General features: G+C 42.3%; 1 protein-coding gene across 1 annotated transcript in view; it reads right to left on the reverse strand.

Annotated features, from left to right (window-relative positions):
* The window catches only part of LOC135103009 (FMRFamide-related neuropeptides-like), an 83354-nt gene that overhangs the window by 1363 nt on the left and 66991 nt on the right, over window positions 1–15000 (reverse strand). The window contains exons 2-4 of the mRNA XM_064008852.1: window positions 8236–8378; window positions 1572–1675; window positions 1–282 (exon numbers count right to left, since the gene is read on the reverse strand). The exon at window positions 1–282 is cut by the window's left edge and continues 1363 nt beyond it. Coding sequence (XP_063864922.1) covers window positions 1581–1675; window positions 8236–8377 — 237 coding nt within the window. The 5' untranslated portion in view covers window position 8378 and the 3' untranslated portion in view covers window positions 1–282; window positions 1572–1580. The remainder of the gene's footprint in view (window positions 283–1571; window positions 1676–8235; window positions 8379–15000) is intronic.

Raw genomic sequence — 15000 nt, forward strand, 5'->3', positions numbered from 1 at the left:
CCTTCCCTCGTCCCCTCAATCAAAAAATACACAAACACTATATCGTGGGAGCGAGGGACGAGAAGATTATATAAGCTCAGTTTCTTTCGATTTCTCTTCTATACAGCGGTGGTGATGGTGTTGGTGGGTGCCCAGGTGTTGCTCTCTTGGTGGTGGTGGCGGTGTGGTGTTGCCTCCGAGGGTCATGGCGCTGGGAAGGTCAGTGGATGGGAGTTAGATGCTGTGACGCTGCTGCTCTCCTCCTCCTCCTCTTCTCTCTCTCCGCAGGTTATGTGTTGCCACCTGTGTGTGAAAGAGAAGGGGTGTTATTGTTGTTGTAGTAGTAGTAGTTGTTGTTGTTGTTGTTGTTGATGATACCCACATACACTCTTCATTACTACTAATCGCCCATACCTGCACAAACATCTATCTACCTGTCCTGCAGAGGTTATGCGGTGACACTCCCATGCCTTTTGTGTCAGTAACATAAATACGTGGGATGAAGGCAAAGAGAGGTAGAGGCAAAGTGGTGTCGTGCAAGGTAACAAGATTAGCACGGGACTGGATGGGGAGAGCTTGGCGTATGGAAGGGGGACGGAAAAATATTGACTTTATGATTTGAAAACGATAGTGAAAGAGGAGAATTGGGTAGAGAGTAGAGAAAAGTAGAGTGGTATAGAGAAGAGTAGAATGAAAAGAATGGGCTAGAATAGAGAGGAGGAGAGTAAAGTGGAATAGGGAACAGGGGTAGAGTGGAGAAGTATAAGAGAATAAGGGAAGAGAAGGAAAGGGAAGAAGTTAAGAGTAAAAGAGAGAGAGAGAGAGCGAGAGAGGGAGAGAGAGAGAGAGAGAGAGAGAGAGAGAGAGAGAGAGAGAGAGAGAGAGAGAGAGAGAGAGAGAGAGAGAGAGAGAGAGAGAGAGAGAATGATCCTATTACTTCATCCCATCCTACTTTATTACATATTCTTTCTTCTCCCATATCTACTCTCTTTATCCTCTTCATTTACCCAGAACCTTCCTTCCTTCTCTCCTTTCTCAGTCCCTCTATCACCTCTGCACCTAATTTTATTCCTCTCACAATCGCTTCTCCCTCTTTCTCATTTTCTTCACGTTATTCTTTCATTTCCTCCCTTAGTCATTTCCTTTTATCCAATATCATTCTTCTGTCACACCGTTTATCCTTCCTCCACTCCTCGTTCTATTTTCAGTCCTTGTGTTTCTAAATTTATACCTTGTCTCTTTTCCTTCACGTCTTTTATTCCACTCTCCATCATGTGTTCCTCTATTCCTAACTTATCCCTGCTTCAGTCCTTTCCTCTGTCTTCAGCAACCTCTTTTTATTAATCCGTCATTTTTAGTGCTCTCATACCTAACTACTTCACGCTCCTTTTTTTTTTCATCTCGAACACTCCTTTCATCCTTACCATGCCCTCACGAGTCATTCCTCACTCATTTACTTTCCATTCAGTACTTTCATCTCTTATCATTAACTTGCCTTTATCCCTTCACACTCATAACACCTACAGTCCTTACAAATTTCAGTATTCAGTACCCACCTCGCTCTCCCCTCACCTGTGCTGTGCGTGCCTCACCTGAGTGGTTCATTTCTTCTCGGCTCCAGGGAACCAGAGGGTGCACGCCTCGAGAGCCACCTGGCACACGGACGCCAGGGCCTGGGATTTGCCGGGTTCGTACACTGCAAAGGAAGGACGTGGGGTTCATTTAAAGGTATGGTTGGTGAATGTTTTACTTGGTGTGTGTGTGCGTGCGTGTGTGTGTGTGTGTGTGTGTGTGTGTGTGTGTGTGTGTGTGTGTGTGTGTGTGTGTGTGTGTGTGTGTGTGTGAGAGAGAGAGAGAGAGAGAGAGAGAGAGAGAGAGAGAGAGAGAGAGAGAGAGAGAGAGAGAGAGAGAGAGAGAGAGAGAATATTTGGTTGGGGAATGGACCCTGCTGTGTGTGTGTGTGTGTGTGTGTGTGTGTGTGTGGTGTGTGTGTGTGGACGCGGTTAATCCATCGCCGAGAATGAATGGCGTGCATGAAATGGTTTGTTCCTGTGAAATCACTAAAACCTGCATCTCCCTCCTCCTTCTCCTCCTCCTCCTCCTCCTCCTCCTCCTCCTCCTCCTCCTCCTCCTCCTCCTCCTCCTCCTCCTCCTCCTCCTCCTCCTCCTCCTTTTTCCTCCCTTTTTTACCTATCTTACACCTTATTTTCCTGCTATCCATTTTTTCCTTTCTCTTTTCTTTCCTTCTGTCCTTTGTATTATTTTATTATTTCTATTATTTTATTATTTTCTTGCTCCTACTATTACTCTTCCACCTTCCTTCCTCATTCCTTTCTCTCTCCTTCGTCATTCCTTCATCCCTCACTCCTCGACATTGCTTTTCTTCCTTTACTTCTTCCTTTCCATACCTTTCCCTTCCAGATGTACTTAGTTTCTCTCTCTCTCTCTCTCTCTCTCTCTCTCTCTCTCTCTCTCTCTCTCTCTCTCTCTCTCTCTCTCTCTCTCTCTCTCTCTCTCTCTCTCTCTCTGTACTATTTTCAGCTTTCTTCTTCCTTCACCCCTTTAACTCAAAATCTCTCTTATTCTGTTGTAATGCAAGTGCTACGTAGAGTAATTAATCACTTTCTACCTCCACCTAAAACTCTCTCTCTCTCTCTCTCTCTCTCTCTCTCTCTCTCTCTCTCTCTCTCTCTCTCTCTCTCTCTCTCTCTCTCTCTCTCTCTCTCTCTCTCTCTCTCTCTCTCTCTCTCTCTCTCTCTCTCTCTCTCTCTCTCTCTCTCTCTCTCTCCGCTATCACAACAGTTTCCTTCCCTCCACCTCTCCCCTCCTCCACTCCTTATAACCTTGTTTGTTGGGGGCACGGTGCGGGAGAGATTAGATAAGCGTGTGTAGGTGTGTGGAGGAGGAGGAGGAGGAGGAGGAGGAGGAGGAGGAGGAGGAGGAGGAGGAGGAGGAGGAGGAAGTTGACAAAAGCAGGTGTTTCACTGGTGTTGTTTTGTTCAGTATGTTACACGATCACTTGAATTCGTGTGTGTGTGTGTGTGTGTGTGTGTGTGTGTGTGTGTGTGTGTGTGTGTGTGTGTGTGTGTGTGTGTGTGTGTGTGTGTGTTTGAGAGGTTGTTTGCCACACACACACACACACACACACACACACACACACACACACACACACACACACACACACACACACACACACAGAGAGAGAGAGAGAGAGAGAGAGAGCGTTTCATATATATTTCTTTTATTTATTTTACATTCATTTTCTCCCATTAACGTAATACCATATATGTGCTTTTTTGGAAGCCAGCAGTTATTCTTTTATATGTATTTACTTTATTTTGAAGGTCTCTATTTACATGACCCTTCTCTGTTTTTGCATTTATTTTTACTTAGTTTATTTACATTCCCATTAATTTCACAACGCCTGACTTAATTAATTCCATGTGTGTGAAGAAGAGCAGCAAAAAATAATTTAAAATGTTATTTGGTTTTAGTTGAGAGAGAGAGAGAGAGAGAGAGAGAGAGAGAGAGAGAGAGAGAGAGAGAGAGAGAGAGAGAGAGAGAGAGAGAGAGGCTATGAATTCTTACTGACCGTATCCCTTTTATTGGTGTATTTCTATTTTTCTCTCCTTATATTTGATTGGATTGCCTCTTTTATTATTCCTTTACTCTCATTCTCTCTCTCTCTCTCTGTTTCGTTCTTTCTATTCCTGTTATTTACCATTACCTTTACATTTAACTATCTCACTTTTTTCCATATCATTTGAAAACTTCCCCATAATTTTCTAATGCCTGACCAGAGAGGTGTTGAGTATATATCAGAGGAAAATTTTGTAATGAAAAGGATGAAAATTTCGTTCCACTTTTTCCAATTTTAAAATGATCTTCGCCACATATTCAGACCGCATCTCCTCGCAAAGATATTAACTGATTTTAATTGTTTGTTTTTCCGGAAAGAGAAAATTTATAATGCAAAGAACTGTTGTTGAGAAATAGCAATACGTGTGATAAAAATGTAATTTTGAAGAAAGGGGAAAAAATATATGTACTAATTCTTACGTACGTATATATATATATATATATATATATATATATATATATATATATATATATATATATATATATATATATATATATATATATATATATATATTTTTTTTTTTCTTTTATGAGCGTTTTCCTATTTCTTGTATTCCGCTCCCACTCAGATGGTAATTAAATTGTATGTGTGTGTGTGTGTGTGTGTGTAATACCCGTGGTGATAGGGCTGGTGATGGTAAAAAGTTAGAGGTTAGAATGATGATGATGATGATGATGATGATGCAGTTCACGATACTGGTGATGATTCTTATGATATTAATGATGATGATGAAGGAGGAGGAGAGAGAGAGAAAAAAAGTAGAATGAACTGGAGATAAATCCAGGGTGGGAGGAGAAGGAGAACGAGGAGAAGGAGGAGGAAGAGGAAGAGGAGGAGTGAGAAATATTATGATGATGATTATGACATTCATGAAATTATATGAGGAAGGGGAGTAAGAATAGGATGCATAAGAAGAAAGAGTAGGAGGAGGAGGTGGAGGAGGAGGAGGAAGAGAAGGAGGAGGGTTAGAGCAGAAGAAAATGGAGAATAAATATGAAAAGAAGAAAAAAGAAAAATGGAGGGACGGACAGAGAGAGAGAGAGAGAGAGAGAGAGAGAGAGAGGAGAGAGAGGAGAGAGAGAGAGAGAGAGGAGAGAGAGAGAGAGAGAGAGAGAGGAAGCGATAACTACAGTTTAGAGGCAGTTTTATAGTGATGAAATGGTTCTTTTGTAATTGCTTTCTCCTGACGGGTGGGCCAGTGGGTCAGGCGGGAAGATTAGGTGCCTGGCAACTGGGTGCGTGAAGAATGGATGCGTGGGTGGGGTGGGAAGATTAGATGCATGGTGAATGAGTGCATGAAGAGTGTGTGAGTGGCTTAGACGGAAAGATTAGATACTTCGGGAGTGGGTGGGTGAACTGGAGGAGGAGTAGGAAGAGGAGGAAGAGGAAAAGAAAGACGAGGAGGAGGAGGAGGAGGAGTATTAGAAGGAGGAGAAGGACGGTGACGAGGACTAGGAGATGGAGGAGGAGGATGATAAGGAGCAGGAATAGGAAGATCAGGAGGAGGAAGAGGATGAGGAGATGTAAGGAAGGGTTGAGGTGATTAAGCCGTTAAACAGTATTATGATAGTTTGATGGCAGAATGAGGCCGGTCGTGCTTGACAAGGTAACTCTATGCACCTGTAATTAAGCAGAGTAGTTAATGCATTTAATTACCGGCTCAGGGGGAGAATGGTTTGGTTGTTATCCTCATTTTCTTATGTTGATTTACGTTTGGTTAGGCAACGTAAGGTTAGGTAGGGTTGAAATGGTTTAGATTAGGTTAGGTTTGGTTTCATTAGGTGAAGTTAAGTTAGGTTGTTTGGTTCATGTTTAAGTTTGCTATATAATAATTGGATTTAATGATTAAGGACTAGTATTATTATTACTTTAAGAGTATCGAAAGTTTTATGAGTTACTTATCTTAATTTTTTGTATTTTATCCTTCGCTGCTTTTAAATTTCAAGCTACGGTATTTAATTTTTTTTTATTGATTCCCGTGGTCCTTATCAGTATTTTCCTTTTCCCTCCCCTGTTACTACACACTAATAGCCTCCCTCATTCATAATATTCCCCATTCGTTTCGCTAATAGACGTGTGTTTAATGCTGGCAATGCTTTCACCGCCTCGCCTTCTGTTTTGAGTGCGAGGGAGCAAAGCTGGTGGTCTCCTTCCATTTCTCTCTCTTAACCTCGCCTCTTCTCCTCCCCTCATCTATACGAGTAATTATCCCCCTCCGCTTCCTTCACATCATTACTCCATTTCGTGTCCAACAACTCACCTGTCATCATTACCTGCCATCATCTCATTGGACCTCGATCTCACCTCAACACATCACATCATATATTCTATCAAATTTTGTTTCAGTCTTCATCTTGTTTCTGTTCTAGCTGTTTAATTTTTTCGCTTGTTGTGTTTCTCTATTCCTCTGTTTCTCATCTTGTTTCTCTCCACATTATTACTATTACCTCCTCTTCTTCCATCCTTTCTCCTTCCGTCCATTCTCTTTCACTTTCTTACCTTCCTTCTCTCCTTTCTATCTCATATGTCTTATCTTTCCCTCCTTCCTTCCATCCTTTCTCCGCCTCTCACTAATATCTTCTTTCCCTCCTTCATATCGTCCTTTCTCTTCATTCTTATCTTGTTATCTTCCCCTCCTTCCTTTCGTCCTCCCCTTTCCTTTCCTCCTTCCCATCATTTGCCCTTCGTATTCTTACCTCCATTCCCCTTCTTCCATCCTCTCTCCTTTACATCCTTATCCTCTCTCCTTCACATCATTATCCTCTCCTTCCACTTCTTTCGTTTTCGCGGTTTCACTTCCATATCTCCCGTTGCTTCGACTCTTCTTCATTCTTCACCCCCCAACGCACCCCACCCGCCAATCATCCATCACCTTTCAAAACATTGTTAATGGTGAATCCAATTTTAGTTAATCAGACGGCAACTTGTCCCCCTCACCCTCACTTCCACCCTTCCTCTCAGCCTATCAAGACGTCGCATTGTCTCAAGGCATCCAATCAGGGCGCGATATCGAAGTCCCATCAGCAAGGCAACGGTGAAGGAAGGGAGGGAGTGGGGGAGAGAGGGAGAGGGAGGGGGGGACGTATCTGTCTATCTCTAGCGACGTAAAAGAAGAAAGATCACCGTAACAGTTTTCAATCTCGGCAGAAAGTGATCCTTAAATATTGTATAGAAAATTGATAATGATCGGCGTCGTCTTCCTCCTTATGTATAATGTGGATGTTTTCCTCTTCTCTGCCTTCCTTCAGTGTGTGTGTGTGTGTGTGTGTGTGTGTGTGGTGTGTGTGTGTGTGTGTGTGTGTGTGTGTGTGTGTGTGTGTGTGTGTGTCCCCAGTCTGTCCGTCCGTCCCCTTAAGTTCCTCTTGCCCCTCTTCACTGTCGCAACTTTTTTTTTTTTCTTAATCTCGATTCTCCTCTTCTTTCTCTTCCTTTGCTTCGTTCGTCCGTAGGAAAAGAAAAAAAATGAAACAACAAAGGGGAGACAGAAGGAGCATGTGAGAGATAAGGATGAAATATTAATGAAAAAAAAAAAAAAAACAGAATGACGGTCGAGGAGCAGGAGGAGGAGGAGGAGGAGGAGGAGGAGGGAGGAGGAGGAGGAGGAGGAGGAGGAGGAGGACGTGTGTAATTAATTAGGCGAACGTAGGAGAGGGAGAAAAACCATCGGAAGGTCGGCTGAGGGTGAATACACGTGTAGCTACCAACGTATTGATATCTTCTTATTAGACTCGAACGACAAGAAAAGAAAATGCAAAGGAAGCGAAGGTAATGAGGGAGTGATCTGATATGTGTGGGTCGTTGCGAGATGATACTGAATGAAGGCTGGCAATTAGCGGCAGGTAAAATATATATAAATGTAAAAGGTGAAGGTTGAAAGGGGTAACTATAAATATTACAAGTGGAGTTACGTGTACAGATGCGTTTCTTGGTAGCTCATGTGACTGTTTTTCTTACGTACGGTGTGTGGACGGAAATATGCAGTGACTCGTATAAGGAAAGATGACCCGGAAAAAAAAATGTGAGGAAAGGAAGATGTAGGTGGAGGAGTTGAAGGAGAAGGGAGATGAAGTGGTGGCATTAAGGAGGAGGAGGAGGAGGAGAAGGACGCGATGAATAGGGCAGAAAGCCAAAATTAGGAGAGGGAGAGAATAAAAAATAGGAAAGGAAGAAGACGAAAAGACCGAACAAGAGGAGGAGGAGGAGGAGGAGGAGGAATAAAAAAAAGAAGAGGACACGATGAGTAGGACAGAAAATAAGAAAAAGGAAAAAATCAAATGAAATAACAGGAAGTAGAGATGCAGTGAATAGGATAGAAAATGAAACGAAAAAAAACAAACGAAAAAGAGCAAGAGGAGGAGTAGGAAAAGGGATGAATGGGACAGAAGACAAGATGGGGGAAAAGTTGAAAATGGACGAGGAAGACTAAAAAAAAAACAGCTGGAGAAAGAGGAAAAGGAGGAGGAGAAGGATAAAAAGGGAAAATAAAAAAAAGAATAGGAGGACACTGAGTAATAGGACAGAAAACAAAGTAAAAAAGAGAGAGAAAAAAAGAACGTTAATGAAGAGAACAGTGTGAGGAGGAAAAGGAAGAAGAAGAAGAAGAAGAAGCCACTTACCAGCATCAGAGCCAGAACGTTTGCCGAAGATGGATCCGTTGAATGGGGGCTTCCTGTAGCCGGCGCTGACGGGGGAACTGAGCAGCGCCAGGACCACCACCACGACCGCGACCGCCACGACCACTCGCATCTGCATGGACATCCTGTGGGGGGAGGAGGAGGCACGTGAGAGAGAGAGAGAGAGAGAGAGAGAGAGAGAGAGAGAGAGAGAGAGAGAGAGAGAGAGAGAGAGAGAGAGAGAGAGAGAGTTATCGTCGTTGAGGAACATGCAGAAAATTTGCGGTTAATTAAGACTAAATGGAGGTCATACGTTGCTCTTCCTCCTCCTCCTCCTCCTCCTCCTCCTCCTCCTCCTCCTCCTCCTCCTCCTCCTCCATCCTCATGATTCACTCATACATGATTCACTCCTTCCCCTCCTTTCTCATATTTTTACGTCTTCCTCATGAACGTTCTTTTGTGTGGGCAGTGTAGAATGAGAGAGAGAGAGAGAGAGAGAGAGAGAGAGAGAGAGAGAGAGAGAGAGAGAGAGAGAGAGAGAGAGAGAGAGAGAGAGAGAGAGACCCACTGGAGTACATAAATCGTTAGATACAGGTAACCTCATTAAATATGCATGAAATCAACACACACACACACACACACACACACACACACACACACACACACACACACACACACACACACACACACACACACACACACACACACACACACACACACACACACACACACACACACACACATTGTATCACTGGTCCACGTGCAGTTCATTCATTCACAGTATTATATGGATTTGCTCAAGTCACCCGCACAAATCACGCCGGTATTCATTACAGTATACACGGTACCACATGTTCCAGTGTCATGTTATACACCATGGGGCGCCCAATTCGTGTTTTGTGGTGTTTGGGCGGCGAGACAAACCCATTCCTTCGTTTATTTATTTTTTTCCCCCGAGGTTCTTCGTTTTCTTTTGTCTGTAGTATATCTTTAGGGGGGAGACTGTGTTGATTTAGTGACCAACTTTCAAGGCTCCTCCTCCTCCTCCTCCTCCTCCTCCTCCTCCTCCTCCTCCTCCTCCTCAAGTGATTCTACAAAGGGAGAGAACACCCATAAATTTATATACACGTATAATTTCATTCCTGCATTTTAAATAAGCCAAGTTGGGATTGTTTAGAGAGAGAGAGAGAGAGACGCGTGTGTATGTATGTTGTTAGTTTATTACACGTTGAGGTAAATTAACAAAACTTTTGATTCATTTTTTTTTTTATTTGTCTCATTTACCACAATATTTTTAGTTGGATATTTGAAAGACACGTGTCCCTTAACTAATTAAAGTGAACCACAGCAATATCGTCCCATTCCTCCTCCTCCTCCTCCTCCTCCTCCTCCTCCTCCTCCTCCTCCTCCTCCTGGTAAGTCCCATGAGACATTCACATATCTCTCCTCTTCCCTCCTCACGACTCACTCAGATACATTCCTCCTTTCTCTTCTGCCTCCTCCTATTTTTACGTCATCCGCCTCTCCTTCCCTACTCCATTTTTATCCCCATTCTCTCCCTTTTTCTCTTCCTCCCCTCATCTTCCTCCACTTGAGTGTCTCGCTTCGTATGTCTCCCTCACAAACTCGGTCCCGGAATCAGTCAGTCTTTTGCCATCCTTGCTATAAATCATATCTCCTCCTCCTCCTCCTCCTCCTCCTCCTCCTCCTCCTCCTCCTCCTCCTCCTCCTCCTGTTATTTCTTGTTTCCTTTCATCCTGCATTTTCCTTCTTTCGTTTCCGTTTAATATTTGTATTGGAAACGGAGAGAGAGAGAGAGAGAGAGAGAGAGAGAGAGAGAGAGAGAGAGAGAGAGAGAGAGAGAGAGAGAGAGAGAGAGAATCATATCTTTTCTTACTCTTCTATTCTCTCTTTTATACGATCACATGCTTGCAATTAGCTCGTCATAGTCAACAGTAGTAGTAATAGTAGTAGTAGTAGTAGTAGTAGTAGTAGTAGTAGTAGTAGTTGTAATAGTAATTCATGGTTCATTAATAACAACAGAAATCGAACAATCAGGGAACAAGGGTGATTAATTGACTGCTTGTTCCAGTTCTCTTGCAGTGTTTTACTTAGCAATTACGTGTCCTGTCAGCTGCCAAGTTGTTGCTGATTAGGCCAGTGTGTGTGTGTGTGTGTGTGTGTGTGTGTGTGTGTGTGTGTGTTGTTATGGTTGAGTGATTAAAGGCTGGTGTGGGCTCTCTCTCTCTCTCTCTCTCTCTCTCTCTCTCTCTCTCTCTCTCTCTCTCTCTCTCTCTCTCTCTCTCTCTCTCTCTCTCTCTCTCTCTCTCTCTCTCTCTCCTTCATTCCAATATTTTACTTCCTTTCCTTCAATAGAGAGAGAGAGAGAGAGAGAGAGAGAGAGAGAGAGAGAGAGAGAGAGAGAGAGAGAGAGAGAGAGAGAGAGAGAGAGAGAGAGAGAGAGAATAGATCCAATGTTTAGAGATCCTTCAGTTACTTAATCTCCTTCCTTCCAACCTGTAGGAGTGGGCGAAGGAGGTGACAGTAAAGGATATCTCGCCTTGGCCAGCGTTGCATATTTTATTGGCTCCTTCAGAGTCGCGGCGGGCGGGAAGAATAGACGAGAAGACAGGCAGGACGATAGTGACGTGAAGGGACAGTGAAAGGAGAGAATAGTGTATGGGGAAAGATAAGTGCTTTTTATAGATTATAGGGGCAGAAGAGAGGGAAGATATGTGGTTGGTAAGGTAGAGGGTGGTGTTGTGATGTATGGGAGTGTAGGGCAAGGTAATGAGAGGGAGGAGAATCAGTAAAATGGAGGTGATAACTAAAAGGGAGTGGATTAGAAAGAAGGAAAGAGGTATAAATTTGAGGGACACAGAAAGGAGGAGGTGGTGTGGTGTACTAGAGCATTTCAGTGGAGTTTTAAGGTGAATGGAGACGTAATACGAGGTGATGCAATAGGTGAAAGAAGCAATAGGACGACAAGGGAGGGAGAGAATGGTATATGTGATGGGGATAGAAGTGGCTGAGATAATAGAATAGTATATGGAGGTCAGGGTTATGGGTTGGGTGGGTTAGATTAAGTTAAGTTAGGTTACGTTAGATAAAAAGTTATTGAAGGGAGAACAGTAGAAATTAAATGAAAGCAGGAATTGTTGCTAAATTTGAGGGAGATGTTTGGAATGGCTGATGTATATAATAGAGCACTGCAGGTAAGTTAAGGTGATGGAGGAGGAGGAGGAGGAGAAGTAGGAGGAGGAGGTGGTGGTGGTGGAGCATTACGTGAACAAGGTAACTGAACGGGAGAAGGAAAACAATATGAGTAGCAAGAACGTAACTGCAGATGATAATAACACGTGTACTAATTATGTCCCACTGTTCTCTCCTCCCTTTCTCTTTTCTCTGTCCTTATATCAGAAAAAAAAAAAAAAAAACAGGATGGGGAACGTAAACAGGGAAAGAAAATATACAAGTTTTGGTAACAAGCGTTTGAAGTTAGTGTTTCTTTTTTTCATTGTATTCGTGAACTTGATAAAATTACAAGGAAAAACAAGGGAACATCTGTGAGGAGGAGGAGGAGGAGGAGGAGGAGGAGGAGATCAGATGGTACATGGATAATAAGCGTTTCAAGTTAATCAAAACACAACAACAACCTTTCTTCCATTGTCTTCTCTTCACTTTTCTTCTTTTGCCTTTGCTGACTCGATGATGTTAGGAAAGGAAAAAAGTAAACAGCAATGGAGGAAGCGTGTATACCAGGCCCATAAAGCTCAAATCTTCCAGTCTCCTATGCTAATTAATCAGTTTTTCCACCCACTTAGACGTGAAGGAAAGAACAAAGGCAAAGCGTATCGTGGGAACTAAACTGGTATACTTTTGTCCTATTTTTTTCCCACGGCTGTCCTTCTGTTTTGCTACTCTATTTTTTTTTTCCGCTTTTTCCTGGACCTCTTCCTCTCGCTACTCTGTTCTGGCTTTCTTCTTTCTCTTTCTTATGTCTCTCTTTTGCTACTGTCTTTCTCTCTCACTTTTATTTCACTGCCGGTGGACTTTCTTCTTGCTTCTTGTTTCCTTTTACCTCTATCTCGTCACTCAGTCAATTTTTCTCATTTATATCTTTAATTTCTTTCTTTTGTTTTTGTGTCTCTTTTTTTTCTCTCCCGTGGACTTTCTTCCCCCCCTTTTTTTCTGGACTTTCTTCCCACCCCTTTTTTTTTCTAGTACCTCCTTGTCTCACTACTCTGCCCCCTTATCTTCATTTATATTTCAAAGGCGTTGCACAAGAGGACTTTATCTGCTAAGTTTGTTTTCTACCCTTGGATGGTCTTCCTTTCATGTCCTAAAAAAAGAAAAAAGAAAAAAGAAAAGATAGGTGGTGGTTGGGAGGGGAAAGAGTGGCGTTCATAATTTATATCTTCCTTCTTTTGGGGATCTTGTAAAACTTGTGGGATGGTGAGAGGGAGCTGTTTCCTTTGTTTGCTGTGTTTCTTCTGTAAAATTCTTTTCTTCGCCCTTGAATATTCAGTGTTCTGCTTGTGTGTGTGTGTGTGTGTGTGTGTGTGTGTGTGTGTGTGTGTGTGTGTGTGTGTGTGTGTGTGTGTGTGTGTTAGGGGACGAAAAATGTAGATTTGAGCGAGAATTGCATTGGAGAAGATGTGTGAATGATATAGAAAAGAGTAAAAGAGTAACTGGAGCTGAGAGAGAGAGAGAGAGAGAGAGAGAGAGAGAGAGAGAGAGAGAGAGAGAGAGAGAGAGAGAGAGAGAGAGAGAGAGAGAGAGAGAGAGAGAGACTAGTAAACAGGTTAACACGTAAGATATTTCCATACAACGCTTCCTTAAGTTACTAATTACTTCGGAACTGAAAATGCAGAAGAAAAGACAAAAACAACAAAAGTATAGAACGAACACACTTCCCAGCGGAATAATTAAGGAAAACGAACAACAAAGGAAAAAAAAAGAAAAGACTACGCACATAAACATTACAACAACAATAATTTCTTTAGTAACAAGACGAAGAACAAAATTTCACTTTTCGTTGTCCCTCCACCAAAAAAAAAAAAAAGAAAAAAGAAAGAAAAATCAGTTAAGTTTGGACGAAGGAAATCAACGTAAGCGAAGAACGTACCTAAAAAAAAAAAAGAAAGAAAATGGGAAGAGTTCATTTAAATCCCCTCGCACGTGTTAAGTGAAGGGGGGAGAAAAGTGAGGGAAAGAGGAGAGGGGGAAGGGGAAAGTGATGGGAATAGGGGAAGGAGAAGAAGGGAACCCGTAACGCAGGTGGGGGTCGATGCCAAGGGGACTATCTGAGGAGGAAAAAAAAATGATGGTAAGAACGAGTAGGGGGAAAAAAAGTGGAAATAATGACGCCTTCAAGGAATTTCTAGGATTTTTTGGGGATAAGTAGGGTTAACCAGTCTCTCTCTCTCTCTCTCTCTCTCTCTCTCTCTCTCTCTCTCTCTCTCTCTCTCTCTCTCTCTCTCTCTCTCTCTCTCTCTCTCTCTCTCTAATCCGCTAAATCTTGAAATATCACACTTTCCTACATTCTCCTTTTCTCATCCTTTGTATTTCCTGTTTCTTCTATTTCCTCCTTTCTCTCATTCTGATCTACCTTCTGGCCTTCCCCTCACTTCTTCTCATTCCTCTGCTTTCTTCTTCCTTTATCTCTCCATCTATCCTTCTCTGTATATCTTGTCTCATCTCTTTCTTTCTCCTATTTAAATAGAATCTTTGCTTTAACCTTTCTATTTCATCTTCTTTACTTTCTATATTTTTTTTCCCATTGCCATTAACATTTGTATCATAACTTGTTCGTTTTTCACTCCTTCGTTATTTTGTTATTGCTGGTTTTGTTTCTCTGTTAATGTTTGGTTTTAATTCTTCACTAACTCTGCTTTTCATCATTTTCGTTTCTTGTTTTTTTTTTCTTCTACTGCAGCTTCTTTTTTTTATTATTTGTTCTCTTGTGTTATTTTAAATGTTCGTCCGCTTTGTTTCCTTTTGTTATTCGCGTTCTCGTTACTTTTTTCTATTTTTCTTTTTTCTTTTTTTTTGTCTTTCATTACTTGCGTTGTTTTTTTGTTATTTTTTTTCTGTATCTGTTTTTTCCTTTGCTTTTCAACTGTTTTTTCATGTGTGTATCTCTCTCTCTCTCTCTCTCTCTCTCTCTCTCTCTCTCTCTCTCTCTCTCTCTCTCTCTCTCTCTCTCTCTCTCTCTCTCTCTCTCTCTCTCTCTCTCTCTCTCTCTCTCAAAGATAAATATTCACGTCCATTTCTCCGCAGACAATCGAACTCTTTCTCTCTTTCCTCCTCGTTCTCTCTCCCTCTCTCTCTTTCTCTCTCTATCTCCCTCCTTTTCCTCGCCGCTCCGGGAGACACCGCCACTACATTACATTGCAGACCCGATGTGGAGGAGAGGAGGAATGCAGGAGAGGTATGGACAGGTGGAGAGAAGGTAAAGGAACGATTGGGTGGATGAATGGATGGATGGATGGATGAATAGATGGATGGAAAGTTTATGTATTTTTTTAGGAAGTATATGCGAGTTTGATGTTTATTTTTTAATTGGTTTGTTATTTGTCATTTTTTTTTTTCGTGTATGGTATTAATTTTTTCTTTGTTTTGTTGTTTTCGAAGGTACACACACACACACACACACACACACACACACACACACACACACACACACACACACACACACACACACACACACACACACACACACACACACACACACACACACACACACACACACACACACACACACAC

Source organism: Scylla paramamosain, chromosome 1 (genome assembly GCF_035594125.1).
Source record: "Scylla paramamosain isolate STU-SP2022 chromosome 1, ASM3559412v1, whole genome shotgun sequence".
NCBI classification, from domain to species: Eukaryota; Metazoa; Arthropoda; class Malacostraca; order Decapoda; family Portunidae; genus Scylla; species Scylla paramamosain.